Source organism: Danio rerio, chromosome 8, assembly GCF_049306965.1.
Source record: "Danio rerio strain Tuebingen ecotype United States chromosome 8, GRCz12tu, whole genome shotgun sequence".
In the NCBI taxonomy this organism is placed as follows: Eukaryota; Metazoa; Chordata; class Actinopteri; order Cypriniformes; family Danionidae; genus Danio; species Danio rerio.
The window spans coordinates 5,838,061-5,862,457 of NC_133183.1; the positions used below are offsets into that span (position 1 = coordinate 5,838,061).

Genomic DNA, 24,397 nt, shown 5'->3' on the forward strand with positions numbered 1-24,397 from the left:
CAAAAGCGTACACAGTGGCCTCTGGTGAATTTGCAAAAGCAAAAACTGTGAGCAGACACATCTTCACTTACGCATTTCACTGTCCCCAAAAATGAAAACCTGGGAATGTATCCACAATGAGCCTGGATTGCAAATTATGGCATAGCTGCATGTTTGTGTAGTAAATAAGCACAAGTATCCACAATTGCCCTGTAAAAGTTTGGGGTCATTATGAAGAGGAAGGAACCTGATTTTTTTAGGGGGTCAATTGAGGTTTAAAGGCAATATTTCTTATTATTTTATATTAAAGTTGTTTCTTGGCCAGATATTGTGCATCAACGAAAAGCTTATTTATTCAGCTTTCAATATCTCAACTTCCAAAAATGTACTCTTATGATTTAAGATGGTCTTGTGGTCCAGGGTCACATTTCTGTTCGATCTTTCCTCAGATGGAGCAGATGTTTAGCGCTTTTCCTCCAGACGCTGCTGGAAATCTGGACTACAAGAATCTGGTGTACATCATCACTCACGGGGAGGAGAAAGACCAAGAGTGAATCTCTCACTTTCAACAATGCTCATTTAAACACCAGGGGCCTCATGTATCAATGCTGCGTACGCAAAAAAACTTTGCGTACGCCAGGTTTCACGCTCACGTTTTGATTTACAAACGATGAAATGAACGTGGGAATGTGCGCTGGTCCACGCCAACTTCATGCCTGGCGGACGCACATTTCTTGTGTGTCTGTTTTATTTCCATTGGCGACTCCTAGAGGCAGTAGTGTTAAATTGCTCTCTACAAAGTGTTTTTGAGCCGTGTAATGGCAGCTGTATGAGAAGGGTTTACGAGCTACGCCACTCATGCAGCTAAAGCCACTACAAAATTGTACACCTTTACATTGCACTATTTCTTTTTTAATCCACTCAGTGCGTTGTTCAGACCCAACTGTGTTAACCGCATCAGCTAAACTTTCCCACTCTATTTTTTCTTTTGTTGTTAATTCCGGAGGACAAATTTGCAGAACCTCCAATTCACATTCTGTTCAAAGTTTCTCTTCTTGCTTGCTTTTACCATTGCTTTTTCGTTGGGTTTTGCCAAAGTATAGTAATTAGCATATTCATACGGGGGAGGAGGCAGGGAGGGGTTTTGCGCTCATGCACATGCGCTCAGTTTCACGTTCATTCAGATGTACAAAGAGAATATGCAGGGGCGGACTGAGACAAAAATTCAGCCCTGGCACTGTTGCCACACCAGCCCACATTACCACACCAACACAACCCCACCCACGGACACGCACAATAACTATTTATTTTGGTGTAAAGATGGTGAAATATTATGACATTCTTGCCCAATTTTGATTATGTCCGGGTAACCTTGAATTGGGTCGGCCCATCTTGAAACCAGGGGGCAGTTGCCGATTGGGCCAAATGCTTAACATTTATTATTATTGTTATTATTTTTATCATAATCATCATAATATCACATCTAGCAAGAGAAAAAAGCTTTCTGCACTTAAAAACAAAAACAAAACAAAAAAAAAACTGACCGGCCCACATTTAAAAATTGGTCCGGCCCCTCTGGCATTTGCCAGAATTGCCAGATGGCCAGTCCGCCCCTGAGAATATGCGTGGGATTCGGCGTACGCAGTGTTTCATACATCTGAAATTTTTAATGCGTACGCACATTTACAGCTTTGTGCTAACTCAATGTTTTAGTATGATTTCAACGCAAGTCTTCGTACATGAGGCCCCTGGACTTTCTCAGATACAGTTCTGAGTGTATGATCTAACAAATGTGTACAGCAATCTGTATTTTATTTCTGAACTGAACCATTAAACCAAATCCTACTGAAATGTATTTATTATTGGAGTTGGTTTCAGGATTTTTATTTTCAGTTTCAGTTTATTCGTCTTTGTACAACCCTAACCCTAACAATTAAAAATGACAGATCACGCAACACATAAATAACTAAAACACAGAAAACAAATAACAAATACCTCTCATCTAAGAATAGGCTACATAAATATATATTTGGTATAGTTTTGTATTTTATGTACAGTATGTGATTGCATTTATACATATATATAAAAAATACACTAAATATACATGTATAAATTTTGTAAATACAAATTTATGTAAATTAAGTGTGATTAATTTTTTTATTATACTTTTTTATATTCTGGGCAAACTAAAAGAAACAAGACTAAATAGGAGATACTGTGATTTTTTTTAAACATCACAAATATTCATAAAAAACAAAAATTTCACATTTAATAATGCTAATTATGTTGTCTTCAATTGTATATTAGACACTAGATCTTATGAATGACATTCAGCAATCATTCATTCATTTTCCTTTGTCTTAAGCTGCATCTCAAATGCCACACTATACACTCATGCACTATGTACTTAAGTTACGCACTTACACACTCAACAGCACAGTATATGTATGTAGTGTCGTCCCAAATGGCACACTAATGTTTTTTTACTAAGCGGAAATTCAAACCGTTTCCCTAATGACGTTTAACGGTTGCCAAATCAGTGAAATAAATGACCAAACTATCAAATAACACCTGCCATGAGTATAACCGCATTCACCATCGGGAGGCGCTATAATCAATCTCGCAGGAGAAATTTGCCTTCACCATCCAAAATAAATAAAGTTATCCAACATGTGCGCCCGATAGCTCCGCCCAGGGCGGACTGGCCATCTGGCAATTCTGGCATATGCCAGAAGGGCCGGACCATTTTTTAAATGTGGGCCGGTCAGGTTTTTTTTTTTTTTTTTTTTTTTTTTTTTATATGTATAGTTTTTACATGCATGCAGCTTTTATCTCTTGCAATATGTTAAATTTGGTGATGATGATGATGATGATGGTGATGATGACAATAGTGATAATAATAATACATGTTAAGCATGTGGCCCAATCGGTGACGGCCGGCTGGTTTCGATATGGGCTGCTCCAATCGGACTCAATCAGAGGTTACCCGGCCTCCGCCTCTTCCGCTACGTGAGCAAACCTGCAGTCGTTGAGTGCGTGAAGTGTCCATCATTACACACTTCATTTTACCGGCTGAATGAGTGCATCATCTGGGTATTTAAAGTGCACTTATTATTGTTAGAGCTTTCAGTGTGAACACACTACTTACACTATTTATACTACAAAATGGCGTAGAATAGTGCATAAGTATGCGATTTGGGATGCAGCTTTTGTCCTTTATTTATCAGGGGTCGCAGCACATGTTTTACACAGCAGATGCCCTTCCAGCTGCAGCCGATTACTGGGAAACACCCATACACACTCATTCACACATAATAAGAAAATAGCAGTTTGCAGCATCAAGCAGCAGAACAAGCTGTTTTTAACAAAACAAAAAAAATCAACAGAAGTAAATGAGGGTGGAAGTCTCAGACCAAAAAGATTCAAATTGGTGTATAAGGTCATTCATTCATTAATTTTTCTTGTCTGCTTAGTCCCTTTATTAATCTGGGCTCGCCACAGCAGAATGAACCGACAACTTATCCAGCAAGTTTTTTACGCAGTGGATGCCCTTCCAGCCGCAACCCATCTCTGGGAAACATCCACACACACGGACAATTTAGCCTACCCAATTCACCTGTACCGCATGTCTTTTGACTGTGGGGGAGACCCACGCGAACGCAGGGAGAACATGCAAACTCCACACAGAAACACCAACTGAGCCGAGGCTCGAACCAGCAACCCAGCGACCTTCTTGCTGTGAGGTGACAGCACTACCTACTGTGCCACTGCTTCGCCCTGTATAAGGTCAATAACTTGCAGATAAAGATTTTTCAACCCAGGCTCATTCTGAAAACGTAAACCTAAATATATTTTAGCGCCAAATGTCCCAGGAGGATTTATTTCTTTCTTTATTTCTTTCTTTTTTTGCAGTTTTGTTTTTGCAAATCCGCCAGAGGCTGCTGTGTATGCCTTTTCAGATCTCAAAATTCTCTAGTGAGTGCCATTCGCGCCTGCTCTTCCTGCGTACATCCTCCAAAGGCTGCTGTGGACTGACCCACCCTCCTTCCTTTAATCCAACCGATAGTGTTTTCAAAAGCACTGATTGACATGCCCACCCACTTCCATAAACCCAACCGACAATGTTTTCAAAAGCAATCCAGAAAAAGAAAAGCCCCCTGATTATTACCACGGTTTCAGATTTGACCACATTCTCACCCTTTTATTTACTTGTTTATTTTATTTTTTGCGTTTTGTTTTAGTTTTACCTCCTTTCTGGAACCGTTTATTTCCGGACTCAAACCCCGTGATCACGGTCAACACCTCTCTGCGTCTCAAGTCTGCTGACGTATGTTGCAAGCCACTAGAAAAACTGGAAACAGAGAGAAAGCAGCTCATACTGAGGTAAGCGGTCAGCGGGTAAGCACGAAAAAGAACGGCAATACCACCCAGTAGCGTTCGTTTTAAAGACGAAATGCAGCTATACATACAGTTGAAGTCAGAAGTATTAGCCCCCCTGAATTATTAGCGCCCCTGTTTATTTTTTTCACCAATTTCTGTTTAATGGAGGGAAGATTGTTTCAGCACATTTCTAAGCATAATTGTTTTAAAAAACTATTTCTAATAACTGATTTATTTTATCTTTGCCATGATGACAGTAAATAATTTTTTACTTGATATTTTTCAAAACACTTCTATACAGCTTAAAGTGACATTTAAAGGATTAACTAGGTTAATTAGGTTAACTAGATAGGTCAGGGTAATTAGGCAAGTTATTGTATAACAATGGTTTGTTCTGTAGATTATCGAGAAAAAAAATTGCTTAAAGGGGCTAATAATTTTGTCCCAAAAATGGTTTGTAAAAAATTAATAACTGCTTTTATTCTAGCCGAAATAAAACAAATAAGACTTTCTCCAGAAGAAAAAATATTATCAGACATACTGTGAAAATTTCCTTGCTCTGTTAAAAATCATTTGGGAAATATTTAAAAAAATAAAATAAAATCAAAAGGGGGCTAATAATTCTGACTTCAACTGTACTTCTGGCTACATAATTCACAATCTCCAGAAATGTATATAGGGCTACGTTTTCAGAATGAGCCTATGCTGAGATTTTTTACTTTGAACGAAAACAAAACTGGTACTTTACTCCCACCTACTGCATGAGTAAAGGACTTACAAAAGCCTACAATTCAATATCTCACAACCCTGACCCTCAAACACAGCCATGAAGCATTTTAACACAAACAATTCTGCTGAAATTAATCATGTTTAGCCTAAACATACACAAATTCCAACAACCAGAGTCATACACTTCTCCAAACCCCATGAGTTCACAGTCCTTTCAAAGATTCGCAAGGTAATAGGTCAACAAGTTAGACTAATTATTATCGGTACTTACAATAACCTTGATTTCTACAGAGCTTTCACATGTTGTTTTTATTTTTCCTTCGCTGAATAAATGCAAAATGTAGAAGAAACAACTGGCATTGACACCCACTTGACATTTCAAAGCCAAAGGGAACAACATGTTCAACTCCATTTACTTTTGGATCTGAGTGAAAATACCAGCGCTTGCGAGCACATTGATGATGTAAATACCTTCATAAGGCTGAAAGAGAGAAATTATATTTAATATGGTTAGTCACTGATTGAAATTGAAATTTAATTATATTTAATTGACCCCATGTCAGCAGCAAGGCCACTTTCACACAGAAAAACTACAGAAAATGCTCCATATTAGAGGCTTAAATGTGTTCATGGAACTTTATATTTGGAAGCCTTTTTACCCATGCAGACCTGAATTATGTTCCAATTTTCTGAAAAATGTAAAAGTATGTTTTCACAGTTCTTGAGACCGACCTATAATAATAAAACAACAGCCTTTAGGTGTGTGTATTTTTTGTCCATTTTAATGGTCATCAGGTCAGAACAGTTGTAATATAAAACATATAATACAAAAGAGAATCATACATGACCGCTGGTGTAATCTTGAAGTTTATTTTCAAAATCCCAAACATTAACATTGTAACATTTTGTCTTTGATTTTGAGGTTTTCATTGCATAGATTGCAACTTGTTTATAATATCTACCTTATCACTCCACATGTCCACGTCTGAGATTTTCCATCTGCTAAATGCTTAACAACTTCAATATCTGCATATTCTGCATATAAAATAGTTTTAGCAATGAATTGGTACATCAATAAAACATTTTAGCCACCCTTTCAATTTTTTTTTTTCTGTATTTTCCAAATAATGTTTATTAGAGCAAGGAAATTTTATTAGAGCAAATGAATATTTTTTTCTTCTAAAGATAGTCTTATTTGTTTAATTTTGGCCAGAATAAAAGCAGTTTTTAATTTTTTATATATATATAAAATATATATATTTGATTGTCTATAGAACAAACCATCGTTTTACAATAATTTGAGTAATTACCCTAACCTGCCTAGTTAACCTTAACCTAGTTAAGCCTTTAAATGTCATTTTAAGCTGTATAGAAGTGTCTTGAAAAATATCTAGTCAAATATTATTTACTGTGATCATGGCAAAGATAAAATTAATCAACTATAAATGAGTTATTAAAACTATTATGTTTAGAAATTTGTTGAGAAAAATATTCTCTTTGTAAAACAGAAATTGGGGAAAAAATAAACAGGGGGGCTAATAGTTCTGACTTCAACTGTATTTATACAGTTGAAGTCAGAATTTTTAGCCCCCTTTGAATTGGTTTATCTTTTTTAAATACTTCCCAAATGATGTTTAACAGAGCAATGAAATTTTTACAGTATGTCTGATAATATTTTTTCTTCTGGAGAAAGTCTTATTTGTTTTATTTCAGCTAGAATAAAAGCAGTTTTTATTTTTAAAAAACCATATTAAGGTCAAAATTAGTAGCCTTTTTGAGCAATTTTTTATCAATAGTCTACAGAACAAACCATCGTTATACAATAACTTGCTTAATTACCCTAACCTGTCTAGTTAACCTAATTAACCTAGTTAAGCCTTTAAATTTCCCTTTAAGCTGTATTGAAGTGTCTTACAGTATCTTACAGATTTCTTTCTAATTAACATCTTGAACATCTTATCTTGAAATTGTGATCTCTACAAACCAATGGCAAATATTAGAAATTTAGCAAAACCTGCAAAGATCTTTTATGCTTATTCCTTCTAGCTTAAAACTAAATTCTAAATTATTTTTATTTCATTATTTATATTTTTGTACAGTTTTCTAATACTTAATAATATTATATAATTTTACGTTCTAAATGAATGGCATTGATTACCATCACAAACTATTTAACAGATATATAAAATTAAAATTAAGACGCCAAGAATTGAAACTGACATCTTACAATTCTGAAGGAAAAAAGACTGAACAGCAATTTTGTATTAATAAAAGAAGTCGCAATAACCCTTAATTTTTTTTATTCAGTGATAAAACTGCACGGCGAAAAGTGCCACGTATAAAAATATGTCACGATATTACAGTCGTAATATTTGTAGAATAAACTCGAAATGTGAGTAGAATACAGTCGTAGAAATACGAGTTTAAAGCTGTAACATTTCTAGACTAAAGTCGTAGCTATACAAGATTAATTATGCAATATTTTGTCGTAGCAAAATGGATATGGAATAAAATAGGCCACGTGCTAATTATTTTCATGATATCTGAAGTTGTAGTTCGCCTGTTCGACCTCTAGATGTCGCTAAATAGTAACAAAATTAAAGACAGCATCTCGCTTTCATAACACGCTATCATACTGTAATTCAGACCTGCTACAGGTTCATTTGAAATAGACTAGCTTAAGTATTACAAACTCCACTACACTTCTAATAACGTATTATCACTTGAGTGTAGCTTAATTTCCCTTTTCTAAAATTAAATGTGACTAAATAGTGTAAACCTGAGGCTGAGACATCATATACAGTTGAAGTCAGAATTATTAGCCCCATTTTGATTTTTTTTTTTTTTTTTCTTGTTTAAATATTTCCCAAATGATGTTTGACAGAGCCAGGAAATTTTCACAGTATGTCTGATAATGTTTTTTTTCTTCTGGAAAAAGTCTTATTTCTGTTATTTCGGCTAGAATAAAAGCAGTTTTAATTATTTTTTTTAAAACATTTTTGGGACAAAATTATTAGCCCCTAAAGCTATTTTTTTTTCCGATAGTCTACAGAACAAACCATCAGTATACAATAACTTGCCTAATTACCCTAACCTGCCTAGTCCACCTTATTAACCTAGTTAAGCCTTTAAATGTCACTTTAAGCTGTATAGAAGTGTCTTGAAAAATATTGAGTAAATATTATTTACTGTCATCATGGCAAAGATAAAATAAATCAGTTATTAGAAATAGGTTTTTAAAACTATTATACTTAGAAATGTGCTGAAACAATCTTACCTCCATTAAACAGAAATTGGGGAAAAAATAAACAGGGGTGCTAGTACTTCAGGGGGGCTAATAATTCTGACTTCAACTGTATAACAAATTTTAGCTCAATATACTGGTCCCAGTTCATGCATCTGAAACGTTTATGATTCTATAACAAGTTCTGAAACTGAATACAGCCCAAAACCAGAAGTTCATAAGTCTGTCAGTGACTAAATTAAGCAAACTCAGAATACAGCTACTGATAAACACATTAACCCTTTAAAGCAGTTCATAACCACAATTCTGAATCACAAAGCATTACAATAATAATACAAAGCAATACAACGCAATGCAAACAACCATTAAAAATAAAAAAAATTGACATTATTATTATCCAACATCCAACTGATTCATATGATAAAGCTAAAAACACATTTAATGTTTATGCTTTCACTTAGTAAATAAGTTTGACACTTGTGCACATCCAACATTAAAATGATACATTAGTAATTTATAGTAAATAATACAGTGTTTCTGAACCATAGGCTACTATAGTAAAGTGCATTACTGTATCATACTGTAGTATGAACTATAGGGAACTGATACACTGAAAGAAAAAAATACTGTAGTATCGCCTACTCTAGTTTTTACTATATTAATAGTAATCTGTGGTGCATTATGATATAATATAGTTGTTCAAAACTACATTTTGAGTATTTGTTTATATTATAATTGTCGCATTACCACAGCCACAATAGAAATACTACAACAGATTGATTTCAAGTACTGTACTAAAGCATAATTCAATAACACTATAGTATTTACTAATACACTGTAATAAATATTTTAGTATACTTAAGTGTTTACTACAGTAATATGTGTTAATATACTATATAGTTACAGTATTGAGTATTTGATTATATTACTATAGTTGTTGCATTATCATAGCAATGCAACAGATTAATTAGTTTCTACAATCATCTGTAGTGCATTGTAGGATAATATAGTAATAGAAAACTACAGTATTGCACCTGTCCGACTGCTCATTAGTGCAAATCAGCCAATCAGATGGGAGCAACTCAATGCATTTAGGCATGTATACATGGTCATGATGATCTGCTGCAGTTCAAACCGAGCATCAGCATCAGAAAGATGATTTAGGTGACTGTGAACGTGGCATGGTTGTTGGTGCCAGACGGGCTGGTCTGAGTATTGCAGAAACTGCTGATCTACTGGGATTTTCATGCACAACCATATCTAGGGTTTACAGAGAATGGTCAGAAAAAGAGAAAATATCCAGTGAGCGGCAGTTCTGTGGGCGCAAATTCCTTGTTGATGCCAGAGGTCTGAGGAGAATGGCCAGTCTGGTTCCAGCTGATAGAAAGGAAACAGTAACTCAAATAGCCACTCGATACGACTGATGTCTGCAGAAGAGCATCTCTGAACACACAACATGTCCAACCTTAAGGCGGATGGGCTACAGCAGCAGACGACCACACAGAGTGACATTGCTGTCAGCTAAGAACAGGAAACTGAGGCTACAATTGGCACAGACTCACCAAAATTGGACAACAGAAGATTGGAAAAGCGCCTGGCCTGATGAGTCTTGAATTCTGCTGCGACATTCGGATGGTAGGGTCAGAATTTGGCATGAAAGCATGGATCCATCCTGCCTTGTATCAACGATTTAGGTTGGTGGTGGAGGTGGTGTAATGGTGTGGGGTTATTTTCTTGGCACACTTTGGGCTCATTACTACCAATCGAGCATTGTGTCAACGCCACAGCCCACCTGAGTATTGTTGCTGACCATGTCCATGCCTTTATGACCACAGTGTACTCCTCTTCTGATGGCTACTTCCAGCATGAATAACATGACATGTCATAAAGCGCGAATCATCTCAGACTGGTTTCTTGAAAATGACAATGAGTTCACGGTCACCAGATCTCAATCCAATAGAGCAGCTTTGGGATGTGTTGGAATGGGGGATTCACATCACGGATGTGCAGCTGATAAATCTGCAGCGACTGCGTGATGCTATCATGTCAATATGGACCAAAATCTCTGAGGAATATTTCCAGTACCTTGCTGAATCTCTCCCACGAAGGATTAAGGCAGTTCTGAAAGCAAAAGTGGTCCAACCCAGTATTAGTCAAGTGTGCCTAATAAAGTGGCCAGTGAGTGTAGTATTTACTACAAAATTACTATAGTATTTTTATCAGGGTACATGTGTATAATTATATAAATATATTATTATTACTATTATTATAGGTAGCAGTATTATAGGAAGCAGTATTTTTTCATGTGGGTGGATGTATATTGTTATTATTATGCTATTATGTTATTATTACTCTATCGAAACGGACAGTTTTGTTTAAAAATTATACCAGGTTCAATTTGTACGCCGTGTTTGATGTTTTATTCGTGAACACCAAAGCCTATCCATTTCAACTTCTCTGCTTCACTGTACTGTTTTTTTTTTTACTCCAGCTGTTGCGTAAGGGCGTGTGACGTCAGACCAGTCACAAGACTTCAGTCGCGCCGCCGCAACCCACAGCGCAGTTCACGGACGAGCACGCGAGCGAGCGAGAGCGCGCAGCAATGGAGCTCATCGCGAGGAGAAAGAGTTTAACAACAAAACCCGGATCGACTTGGATATTCTGAATAAGCGCGTTACACATATTTGCGCTATGGACAGCTGAATGTGACTGCTGCGTTAGGAAGGCCAGGATTTGGAAACTTTACGCTTATTGTAACGTCGTTTGACACCGTGGATGCTGTTGTTGTGACACCTCCAGACGTCATCTAGAGCCGTGGATTTGTTGTTGGTGGTGTGGTGGTTTATTTAACCCACACTACCCCTGCTGCAGGGTCCAGGGGTGATGTTGTCCGTTCTCTCGTACGGTCGACTGGTGGCCCGGGCGGTCATCGGCGGACTCTCGCAAACCGACAGCCGCGATTACAGCCTGGTGTCGGCCAGCTTCGGTTTCGGGAAGGATTTTCGCAAAGGGATCTTGAAGAAAGGGATGTGCTACGGAGACGACGCATGCTTTATAGCCCGGCACCGGTCTGCTGATGTGTTGGGTATGTAATTGCTACAACGATTAAGGGCGATTTGTTTTTACACGCGAAGATCATTTGCTAGGGAGAACTGGTTTAGTCAGGTATGTTCGTGGTTGACTCGCTTCTGACGTCACGACTGTCGCACATCAGTGCGCCGACAAAAGCCTTTACAACCATCTATATAACGTTACACGTATGAAGATTTTATGAGGATACATAACTTTCCAATTACTTTTAAAAAATTTCACCTAGTGGTTAAGGCTATTCCAGCTGGTTAAATACAACTAATTAATAATCACCTTTATTATGGATGCGTAAAAAGATAGGCTACTCCCAGAATTAAAAATTGACGGTGTTGAAATACTTTCTCTATCATATAATAATAAAAAATTAGACAACTGTTTCAATCTAAACATAAAATATCCCCTAGTAGAGGGAAATATTATTGGAATGAAAAAAAAATATTAATATTATAAATGGAAAGCTACCTGGTCAATGCCCTTTAAATTTTAATTTTAAGAAGTGCACTTTAAAATACTTCACAAAATGTATCCTTGCAAAGCAACTTTATCTAAATTCATGAATATTGATAATACTTGCACATTTTGTAATATACATGAGGAAGACTTATCTTTTCTATAACTGATGTATCTCTTAAATTTCGGAATGATGTTAGTGGCATGTTATTTGGGCAAAGAAATGTTAATAACAGGCTCTCTTTAAAAGATGTCATTTGCATTTTTTCACACACAAAAAGAACATTTGAGTATGTTGTTATCTTCTTCATTTTACAAGGTAAATATTTTATGCATAAACAGAAATTTGCGAAATGTATAGCAAAATGCAATATTTTTTTATTAATAATGGAAAATTTGAAAAAGTCTCTAATGCAAATTAAAAACAAAAATAGTGATTTAATGTTAGATTTCTTGAAGGTTTTTTCTCTGTTACTGATCCCCCGCTGTAGTCGTTGATTGTATCCCAAGTTATTATTTTTGTTTATATGTATAGAAGTAATTTGTAATACTTTTTTTCTCCAGTTATGTTTTTGCTTCATTATCATTTATGGTTGTTGTTGTAATTATTGTAATGTTCTTGGATATAGCATATATCTGAATTTGTATTATTACTTTATGTAATGTTTCAAAACTATAATAATTTTTTTTTAATAAATAAAGTTACACGTTAGATCAAGATTATATATTAGTTGTTAAAACATTCCGTTCATAATTCTATAATAACGTGAATTTATATAAAACTTTATAATAAAAACATTTCTTAAGACATGCTACATAATAGGCTAATAACAAACGTTTCATTATTAACTGCCATGTTAACATGTAAAATTAGTTTTATATTTGCATTATCTCCTGAACATAATTTCAGATGGTTATCCAAGTACATTGTTCAGTCAAATAAATAGTGCTAATGTTGTTTTGAAGTCATACTTGCATGTGATTTCAGATTGAATATTTAAAAGTACCATCATGTCACAAGTTGTCACTGAACGAATGTGCGAATATAAAATCAATTTTACTACGGCGATTATTAAAACATTTCATCCATAATAATACTATAATAACATGAACTGATATACAATTTCATTACAAAAATATTTGTTAAGACTTGCTACATAATAGGCTAATAACAATAAACGTTTTATGATTAATTGCCATGTAATTGTTGAGGTGCAGTTGGTTCTATATTAGCACATTTGTTCAGTGACACGGTCATTGAGGTAAAATTGGTTTTATATTCACACATTCTGACTCTCTCCGTAATAACATAAATTCAGAAAATTATTCGTTGCTAATTTTAAGTAGTGAAATCATAGTAGCGGCCGATGACTATCAAAGTACAACAATGTTAAGTTAAATAAATAATGCTAATGTTGTTTTGAAGTGATACTTGCATGTGGTTTACAGTGGTGTAAAGTAACTAATTACAAATACTTAAATTACTGTAATTGAGTAGTTTTTCTCAGGAATTGTTATTTACTAAGTAGATTTAAAAATGTGTACTTTTACTTACCCTTGAGTACGTTTTTAGTGCTGTATCAGGACTTTTACTCCACTTCTTTCCTTTAACCTGCAGTCACTACTTTATTTTTTCTTGTCTATGGCGATTAGAAAAATTAGTCCTGTGATTTCTGTCCAATCAAATCTCATATGGAAGGTAAATTGCCTTATAATGAACTACCTCAAGACATGGGCGATTCATAATTGCAGCAAACTGTTTGGAAGCATTAAAAGTGTCCAAGATGTTGTCCAAAATCTTTACCCTTATTGACCCAGAGACTGTTTAAACGCATGTCACTGATGAGATGACGGATGTATGATGACCAAAATTGCCTTAAACACCCAACAGGCACAGGACGTCAACATGATGTCCCCAACATTGTGGAGTCATTGCATTTTGTTTGGAAATGAAAATCGGGTTGACATCCGAACCCAACATCACACCGAAGTCAATGTCCCACGTCAAACCTAAAATCAATCAAATATCAACGTCTGATGATTTTACAGCTTGATATTGTGTGGATAATACCACTATGATGTCTATCAGACGTTGGATTTTGGTTGTCATACCTGACGAAAAAAAATGTCAATATTTGATGTCAATGTAGCTTTGGTTTAAGATGTTGGCTTGAGGTTTTGGTCACTTTCCTACTTAACCAAATATCAAGGTCATTTAACGCCATTGTTGGACATCAAATTAACATTGTCCTTACACGCTGGCTAGACATTCAATTTTGGTCACCTGACATCACAACCTAAATCTAACCTAATATTAACGTCATATGATGTTGTGTGCCTACTGGACAATAACTAAATGCACTACAGAATGTTACGTTTACACACATCCTCAAAATGTAAATGCATCAGCTTTTTACAGCGTAATACTCACTACTCGAGTACTTTTGGAGGGTCTACCTTTTACTCATACCTTGAGTAATATTCAACTTTTGAGTAACATATACTTTTATTCTATTTGCACCACATTTTAGGCAAGTAATGATACTTTTACTTACGTATGATTTTTCAGTACTCTTTTCACTACTGGTGGTTTCAGACCGAATATTTAAAGTACCAGGAGAAACTATATACAGTAGGGAAGCATGTCACAAGTTATCACTGAACAAACGTGCGAATATAAAACCAACTTTACTGTCAGTGACACTGTCCTTATATTTCAAAATGTTTCAGCTTTCTCCGTTAGCAATTTTAATCTTTCTTTTTTAACACCTTAATTGGTCTCTTTATAATATTTATTTGAATATATAGGAAGCTTGTGGTAATATCTGTTGTCTGTCCTGTTGTTTGTACACTTACTAAAGCCATAATTATGAATGGTCAAGAAACAATAACGGAGTCTACAGTGAGAGGGAGTCTGTTTCTAATGTTTAGTGCTACATGTGACTATTGCAGGGTGTAAACTGTTAAAAAAAAGAGTAGTTGAAAACTACTGCATTGTTGTGATGTGAAGTGTTTCAAGCACAGAGTGTACTTTTAAGGATATGCTAATTTATGTTGACTGCAGTGCTAACTCTGGGCCTACTCACACTATGCCATCCGCACCGTGCCCAGGCCCGTTTCCCGGATCGTTTGAGAAGTGTGAGTGCGCTGAATCGGGCTCAAGCATGGTTCACTTGGCCGGCCCTGGCCCGGTTGGAAGAGGTGGGCCTGGGCGCGGATCACTTGGGCTTTGGCGCGGTACGCTTGTGTGTGAGTGCAAAACGCGCCAAAGCCCGAAACTGAAAGCGAGACGTGACTTTTAAGGGGCTGTTGCATATGGATTTATTAATCATTCTTACTGTTCAGTGATCGCAAACTGCCGTAGTTTATTAAAGACGCAAAACCCTCACTGCACAGCAGCCGCGCGCCTTCAGCAGACCTCCTCATTCCTGCAGCACGAGAGCTTTATGATTGTTTATGCGCGCCAAAAGTGGCGGATCTGTCCGGTGAAATATCTGACTGCGTGTCCCCGCATCCCTAAGGACTGTTTGGCGAAATATTTGACTGCATGTCACTGCATAACAAACGACTGAAAGGATATAACTAGAGAAATCTCCACTGTGCTGCTGAGTGAGAGCATATGGCAAGCCGTTTTAGCATTTAAATCTTGTTCAGACTATCCATAAATATATTTAGAGATATCTCTAATTATATTTTGACTTGTCATAATTATAATTCGACTAGTCAGATTGGAGATATCTGCAAACATATTATGACTGACTAGTCATATTCCTCCATTGACTTCCATTGAAAAATATTTGCAGATATCTCTAAATAAGTTTTGACTAGTCACAATTGTAATTAGAGATATCTCCAAATGAATTTTGACTAGTCAAAAATCCAATTCAAGATATCTACAACTGTAATTCGACTATTAGTAAATTAATATGAGATATCTTCAAATATATTTGTAAATATCTCTAAATATGATGAATTAAAGATATGTCTAAATGTATTATGACTAGTAAAAACTCAGAGATATCTCTAATTACAATTGTTACTAGTCAAAATTTATCTGATTTCGTACTAGTAAAATTGTAATTGCAGGTATCTCTAATTGTCATTCTGAGTATTGGAGTTATAATTATGACTAGTCAAAATATAATTAGAGATATCTCTAATATATTTATGGAGTCAGAACAAAGATTTAAATGCTAAAAAGCCTTGCCATAGAGAGCGCTTCTCACTGAACTGAGCAGCAGCGATGACGTAAGCGTGCCGAGGCCCGATATGGTGTGAGTGCGGGCCGTCGGGGGAGACGGGAGGGGGGACAAGCGTGCTTTGGCCCGGTTCGAGGCAACTGTACCTAGTGTGAGTACGGCCTCTATGTGGTTTGTACTTAAAAGTACTTCAGTTCATAGTGCTGCTGGAATATGCAGTGTTAGTTTGTCGCATCATGTCATCACATTACAGACCAGTCAAATGGCATATCTTATAACCTGAGTATGACACCTACAGTTTCATTTAGTCATTTAGTAGACGCTTTTGTTTTTTGAGGCATTCAGCAATTCAACAAGAAGGGGCAATACACACAAGAAGTGCTACAAAGGAGCTGTCAGCGTTTGGAGAATTAAGGGCTAAAGTAAGGAGGGGGGTATTTTTGTAGAGAGAAGAATCTGCAATTGCCTCTCTGGATATACCACTAACTGTACTCAAAAAAAAAAAAAAATATAAAAAAAAAATAAATAAAAATTACTAATACTTTCCTTCTTAGACTTTACAGACCTGAAACTTGCCTACAGCACTTATTCACAGTTGTATAAATTGCTTCCTTGTCCTCATTTGTAAATCGCTTTGGATAAAAGCATCTGCTAAATGACTAAATGTAAATGTCTACAGGTGATTTTGTCAAGCCCACTGACCTGTGTAAAGCACACTTTGTAAATATTTAGTTTGAGATAGGGAGTGATTGTAAGAAAGTGTTAAGTGGTGTAAATCAGAAAAACTGGTGCAAGTTTTGGCTAAAGTTTTGGTTAAAGAGAGATGAAAGTGTGTTTTTAACAGGTGGTTTGTCAAACCCACTCAATTGTGCGAGGCACACTCAGAATTGCATAATGAAGTAAGATGATCAAGGAAGAGGTGGGTTTTTAGGCCCCGTTTACACTGCTAGTTAATTGTGACCTAATTCCGATTTTTTGCTCATATGTGACACAGATCGGATCTGTTCTATGAGCTTGTAAACATGAAAAAAACACATGATTTCAGATATTCAGGCCTCCTTCATATGTGGAAATAAATCAGAGATAAATTTATTGGATATGTGCGATGCGACTGTAATGTAAACAGGCAGATCGGATTTATTGAGGCATTCTGTTCTGTACATCATTAAACTTGCAAAAATGTAGTGCTTCTCCGCGTTTTAATGACGTAGAAGGAAGAGCTTGTGTGGTGATGCCAACGCGGTAAACAACAGAGGAAACAGAGGAGGAAAGAAGTCAGTCGCCACAATTTGCTCCCACCAGACCTGAGATCTCTTGTACCCACAAATTCCTCTGAAATGTGGAGGACATCATAAAGCACGTAAACCATAAGTGCAAGCTGCGATGACGGCCCTTTCCCACCTCCTCCTCCTCAAAACCATTTTAAAGTTGGGCAAACTTCGTGTTGTAACTTTTGCTTTTTGTCGCTATTAATACACGCACTGCGGACTACACATAGAGCAACTTTATTCTCTCCAACACCAGCGCGCACCCAGGCAAATGCTACATCTTCAACCACACACAAACATCAGGGCCATACCATTACATAAACTGTGTGGGGGTAAATCTGGACTGAACCATTCACTGCTTATACTACACTTCACATATTTCGCAGAGCTAAAAACAAGACAATTTCATCCGCCGTGGCTAGTGTGGCGCAGATGCTAGAACCCGCCTTTATGCATGCGCGACATCGTAAATTGTATGGCAAATGTAAACACATGATATGGGTCACAATTAAAAGAATGTATAAACAGACAGGCAAAATAATCAGATATATGGTTAACAAATCGGAATCGTGCATCAAGGCCTGACAGTGTAAACGGGGCCTTAGTTGTCGTGTGCATACAATTCCATGTAACAGAAAACCTTTCATTGACTTACTGTACAAGGAAGTCTTTCTGAAAGATGTGGGTGCAAACAAAAGTTGAACAATGAAGTCCACAGACTGTGATTTCAGTCTGTCTTTGTCTCAAGTCCTGATAATGTTGAACAATGTAGATCCTCAAAGAAAGCACATCTTGTAGTGCATACTTCTTTTGGGAATACCTTAAAATGAAATTACATTTTTACTTTACTCTAAAGAGTATTAAGTAGTGATATTTGGGTTTTTTAGATCCCCGTTAGCCACTACAAACTTAAGAGACTATTCTTTCTGAGGTCCAACAATTAAAACAACAGCTTTACATCAAATCATCATCAAAACCAATACAAAAAACATCTCAAAAAAAAGAAACAAATTTACATTAAAATAAAACAGCAGAAACAAATGTCAAAAGCATACATTTACACTAAACCATAACAACAGAGAGCAATAACACAACCAAACAAAGACAATTTTACATTAAAGCTGGAAGCAGCGATGAAAGGGACCTCGCATGGCCTTAGGATGACAGAGAACAGTGGCATGTAGATGTCTTCAGGAGAGGAATCTCATTGAACATGAGGTTTTTTTGGCAGATCGGGCATTGTGTGGCTGAGTTATAAGTACTTCCTACTCCATGGCAATGCACTGAACTTTACCAGTCTGCAACGCCCTTTGGCGAAAACTGTAGATCTTCACAATTTAACATCACAAAGGCCTTTGAATTCGATCTGACAAAATCTCCAGGAGGAGTTTGTTTTAATGTAAAACGTAATTTCCTGTTGCCAGCAGGTGGCGCTATGACTGTAACTGGATAATAGCATGTAAACATGTTCAGGTCAGGATTCTTATCAAATGTACATTGAGGCAGATCTGACAATGCATGTCTAAGTTATAACAATTTTCTGTTTCTTGTTTATTTTTATTTTATTTTTCTAAGCACAAAATCATATATTTTGAGGAATGTTGGAAACAGCCATGGTAGGAAAAGGTGATGCTATAGGGGTCAGTAATTATTAGTTTCCAGCATTTTCCAAATGATAGGGCTTAATTGTAAAGTAATCAAAATTCAGGACCTATAATCGATCTAATTATTCCAGGTCGTTTTTTTTATTACTTTCTCTAGCATGTGTGGAGTTACGTGACCCACTTTGCTAAGGCTTATTTATACTTCTGTTTCGAGCGTACAAGGGGTGAAGCAGTGGCGCAGTAGGTAGTGCTGTCGCCTCACAGCAAGAAGGTCGCTGGTTTGAGCCTCGGCTCAGTTGGCGTTTCTGTGTGGAGTTTGCATGTTCTCCCTGCCTTCGCGTGGGTTTCCTCCGGGTGCTCCGGTTTCCCCCACAGTCCAAAGACATGCGGTACAGGTGAATTAGGTTGGCTAAATTGTCCGTAGTGTGTGTGTGAATGTGTGTGTGAATGTGTGTGTGGGTTGCGGCTGGAAGGGCATCCGCTGTGTAAAAACTTGCTGGATGAGTTGGCGGTTCATTCTGCTGTGGCGACCCCGGATTAATAAAGGGACTAAGCCGACAAGAAAATGAATAAATGTCGACCGTACTTGTATGGTCCGGCGCAGCCTTTGTGCGGTCGCATACCCACGCATCTCTCAAAAAAATTTAACTACTCGTTGCAAGGAGAATATCGAAAGCTCTGTGATTGGTCAGTTTGGTAAGGGTGACAAGTGTGAAGAGCCGCAAGCTCATTGGAGCTTATTTCCTTCAATTATTTCAAAATCAAGTAATGCACCCTTCAATCAAATAAATCACTCACTTGTAATATGTGAGCATATTTACTGTACAAAACTTGTCAGTGAACTATGAGGACGAAAAAAAAAAACAATCATTTATTAATCATAATTGAGTTCAAATCAAAATCTAATTAATCGAGATTTTGATTTTGAAATTGCCCAGCTCTATGATCATCAAAAAATCAAGCTTTAACAAATGGAGGTAGAGTAAATGATAACCATTTTTGGTTGGCTTTCCTTTTAGTTTCAGTTTACAATTAGTATTTATTTGTACTCACTCGATAGCGTTAAGACCAGTTGGCGTCTACTACAGCCTACTTGGACAGCCATACGTCAAAGTCAAATTAACCTGAGACATAAATCCTCTTCTGCAGCTCAGACTCGTGGGCAGGTTTTGTGAAGGCCTGCCACATTTAAAAAGACAGTATAAAGCAAGAATTGAGGCTTCAACCTCAAGCCAGCCAATCCAGCTCTGGAAATCCCAGTGGTGTTTTAGAGGCAAGATGATGAGAAACAGGCAGGTCGATGCGAGGGGACTTGCCTTGTATGGTCACAAAATAAGGTTCCTGTTCATTGTCTATCAGAATGGAAGCTGGAAGGCCTTTGAAGGGAAAATTCCCTGTCTGTTGGAATAATTTAGAAATGCACATGACATTTTTAGAATTTTGAGTGTTTGATTTTGTTTGTTTGATTTCTCAAAATGCATGACCTGATGTGCATTTCACAATTAGCACATTGCTTTATTGGATCAACAAGTGTGAATGCTGATAAATTATTCAAGTTGTTTGAATGCTCCTATAATGGCAATTTCTACTGCATGGTACGGCTTGGATCGGTTTAGTACCTCTTAATTTTGGGTGCTTTTCCACTATGTTCTGTACTTAGTGCCTGGTACTATGTTAGTTCCTTCTTAGGGCTGATTTATACTTCTGCGTCAAACACCGGCGTATGCTACGGCGCTGACGCATAGCCCTTCGCCGTGGCCATCGCCGTCGCTGACGTGCACCTCTCAAAAAATGTAACTACACGTCGCAACAACGCGTAGCGTAAGCTCTGTGATTGGTCGGCTTGGTAGCGCTGACGAGTTTGGGCGGGACCGAGAGGCGCGCGAATGGCGCGACGCCGCGCGAGTGATTGTTTACAAGTGTGGAGTACCATGAAGGAGCTCCGGATGGAAAGTTGTGTTTTGTGTTTACCTCATAGTTAAAGTTGTTGCACGTCCGCCGGTTCCTGCCTCAAAATGAGCGAGTTTGAGCCACTTGTACATCCCGGAAGTGTTCAGGAAATGCAAAAAAGTAGCGAAGAAACTCGACACAGAGGAACATTTACACCTCACTGCCCACTAGCGTTTCGGAAGTGTTAATGCAGACCGACAGAGACAGCGCGCAGAAGTATAAATGCACAGCCACGCGCGTTGCCTGCGCCGTGGGTTACGCCGGTCACCTGACGCAGAAGTATAAATCAGGCTTTAGGTTAGCTTCCAAATTAGCTGTATCATCACCAAAATACATACACTGCAAAAATGCTTATATTGCTTGGATTTTATTTCTAATTCTAGTTCAAATCCTTAAATCAAGAAGCATTTTCTAGACAAGCAAAACATATTGTATTGTTTTAAGAAATATTATGTCAAAATTAAGTGAGGTTTTTCTTAGAACTAGCAAAATAATCTGACAGTGGGGTAAGGAATATAATCTTATGTTTAAAGGAAAACAAATTTACTCTGATGAAGTCAAGTTTTGCTGAAACACGATTACTGTTGAAGTCAAAATTATTAGCGCTCCTGAGAATGTTTTTAAAAATGAATATTTCCCAAATTATGTTTAGCAGAGCAAGGAATTTTAACAGTATTTCCCATAATATTTTTTCTTCTGGAGAAAGGCTTATTTGTTTTATTTCGGCTAGAATAAAAGCAGGTTTAAATATTTTGAAACCTATTTTAAGGTCAATATTATTTATAATATTATTATTTATTTGCCCTTTTAGGCAATATAATTTTTTTATTGTCTGCAGAAGAAGCTACTGTTATACAATGACTTACTTTGAAAATGAAATACTTTGAATTTATATGCTTGTATTTTGAAAATATCTAGTCAAATATTGTGCTGTCATAATGGCAAAGACAAAATAAATCAGTTATTAGAAATGAGTTATTAAAACTATTATGTTTAGAAATGTGTTAAATCTACTTTCCATTAAACAGAAATTGAGGGAAAAAGGTTGCTAATATTCAGGAGGGCTAATAATTCTGACTTCAGCTGTATACAGTTATTTTCCTCCCTGCAAAGGGAAAAGAGAAATAAACACTATAGAAAAATATGAAACAAACTGTGCTTTAAGCATCTTCACTGTAAGAAAAACACTTTAGCTACAAAAGTCCTTTAGTCAAGAGCAGCGAGGGATTTTCTCGTTTTGTTGTTTGATTAATAATGATCGAAACGGGCGGCAGCAAAAATATTACGCTGTCACTTTAAAGTTTAATGGTTTCGCTTTTATGTTTCTTTTGATCCTCAACTCGTTTGTTTATTACACAATTGAGGGTTAATAATAATAAGTTAAGGTTAAGAATAATCCTTAAACACCACGTTTTGACACCTATTTGACCATTAAAGCGCTCAAGAAAGCAGATGAATACCGAAGGGATGATCACTCACTCAAACACCTGATGTGATGCATGCGACTGTTTTAAGCGAGTGCACGCTCCTGTTTCCTTGCTTGAAGGAACCGTGCCTGGAATGCAACTGCGATCGGTTCTCTTTCAAATAGTCAGACAAAAAAAGTTATGCTATGCACCCACAGTCTTGCTGCTTTCAAGAGCTCCAAATGTGACTTTTTGTAAGCAGCACCGATTGCTTTCGCTTTGAACAGCATATTAATTGGCCTTAACCATGATCATTCTTCCATTATCACACAGTATGTTTTTCACCTGTTCTCTATTGCTTACGGTTATTTTTGTTTATGGTTTAATTATCATTTTTTACAACAACATTGCTTTAAAATGAGATTAACTCTCCATTTATGTGTAGTTAACAGGTGATCTGAGAGACCTTTAGCGTGGACAGATTACTGTCCATATTTTTGATACATGACTATAATTATTTTTAAAAGTCAATTGTTTTTATTTTTTTAAGAAATGTTTTGTTAAATAAAAAGTTTACAGCTATATTTAGCTTGTTTTGACACATTTAAAATTTGTGGCTAAGAAATAATAATTGTTTGGTTGGTCAGAGATAAATTTGGTAAATCCTTAATTTTGAATTCTGAAAAGTCACGTGAAAGAAATAATAATTGCAGTATAACACTATGAAACCATGACCCATTTGCTCATACACGACACACAAAATGTGAAATGAATGAGGAGGCATGTGGACAAATCACAAAATATAAATCAAGTAATTTTAGCATGTCAAAGTCAAATTCATGCATATAAAATAATTTCCCAACAACAAAATGGTGGCTAGTGAAAATGCAGAGTGGCTAGTAATGTTGGAAAACTACTAGCCACTGTGTCTGGTGATCAAAAAGGTTAATGTCAGGCCCTACACTGAAAAAAATTATTCATTGATGATTCCTTTGATTTACTCAATTTTTTACGTTAAGTGGTTGTAAAGAATTAATTTGTGTTGAATTTAAACAAACAAATTAGGTTGAACATTATTAAACTTAATTTGTTTGTTTAAATTCAACACAAATAAATTGTTTGCAACAACTCTGAATGCAACACTTCTTTTCAGTGTGTGTATATATATATATATATATATATATATATATATATATATATATACATACATACATACATACATACATACATACATACATATACACACAGTTGATGTCAGAAGTATTAGCCCCCCCCCTTTGAATTTCTTTGTGTTTCTAAATATTTCCCCAAGGATTCTTAACAGAGCAAGGAAGTTTTCACAGTATGTCTGATAATATTTAAAAGTCTTATTTGTTTTATTTTGGCTAGAATATAAGCAGTTTTTTATACTTCAAAAAACATTTTAAGGTCAAAATTATATAGATCAAATTAATTATTTAATGTAAAATAGCTGAAATAACTCAATATGAATAAAGCAGTTATTATATTGCTGTCCCTTACAGGTGTGGCTGATGGAGTAGGTGGCTGGCGGGACTATGGGGTTGACCCATCTCAGTTCTCTGGGACACTTATGAGGACGTGCGAGCGATTGGTTAAAGAGGGGAGATTTGTGCCAAGCAACCCAGTGGGAATCCTCACAACCAGCTACTATGAGCTACTGCAGAACAAAGTACCACTATTAGGTAAGTACGTTCACTTTTAATGAACTGAATTCAGTGGAAATCTTACTTCAAATGAAAGAGTTGCATGGAAATCATTTATTTTCCGTCTTACTTTTTTACGCGCAAACAGTGGATGTCTGTTTTTTAGAGGCTGTTGGTCTATTACAGCATTATGCTCTGGCTTCAATTAAGGTGCGGTTGTGCAATTTTGTGTTCTGTTCACTTCCATTCATGCGCTTACGTAAACAGAGGAGCATGCGTCATATCTTCTGCTACACACTGAAGTTCACTTCAACTTGTGCATCAAATAATATCACAGTTTGACATCTATCTTAAATCTAGGTCAACTATCCATACAGTGTGATTTAAGCAGAGTACCACACAAACATAGTCTTATTTTACTTAGCGTGCACTGA

General features: G+C 36.4%; 3 protein-coding genes across 10 annotated transcripts in view; 2 read left to right on the plus strand and 1 right to left on the minus strand.

Annotated features, from left to right (window-relative positions):
* Positions 1-24,397, minus strand: part of rad9b (RAD9 checkpoint clamp component B) — a 105,502-nt gene that overhangs the window by 31,030 nt on the left and 50,075 nt on the right. For 3 of the 5 annotated variants that reach the window (XM_073909660.1, XM_073909662.1, XM_073909659.1), the window contains exon 12: positions 4,227-4,330. In XM_073909660.1, the coding sequence (XP_073765761.1) occupies positions 4,227-4,330 (104 nt within the window). Of the gene's footprint in view, positions 1-4,226; positions 4,331-8,135; positions 10,454-24,397 lie in introns of those variants that run through there. The other 2 variants (XM_073909661.1, XM_073909667.1) reach the window with 1 other exon arrangement.
* Positions 1-24,397, plus strand: part of myl2b (myosin, light chain 2b, regulatory, cardiac, slow) — a 271,503-nt gene that overhangs the window by 24,156 nt on the left and 222,950 nt on the right. For 2 of the 3 annotated variants that reach the window (XM_073909828.1, NM_001040045.1), the window contains 1 exon segment: positions 429-1,834. The exons of the other annotated variant lie outside the window; for it this stretch is intronic. Coding sequence is in view for 1 of the 2 variants with exons in the window: in NM_001040045.1 (NP_001035134.1) it covers positions 429-533 (105 nt within the window). In the remaining variant the exon portion in view is untranslated. 3 annotated transcript variants of the gene reach the window in all.
* pptc7a (protein phosphatase targeting COQ7 a) overlaps positions 10,892-24,397 on the plus strand; it is a 33,649-nt gene continuing 20,143 nt past the window's right edge. Inside the window, exons 1-2 of one of the 2 annotated variants that reach the window (XR_012383701.1) lie at positions 10,892-11,417; positions 23,823-24,002. Coding sequence is in view for 1 of the 2 variants with exons in the window: in NM_001007378.1 (NP_001007379.1) it covers positions 11,216-11,417; positions 23,823-24,002 (382 nt within the window). In the remaining variant the exon portion in view is untranslated. 2 annotated transcript variants of the gene reach the window in all.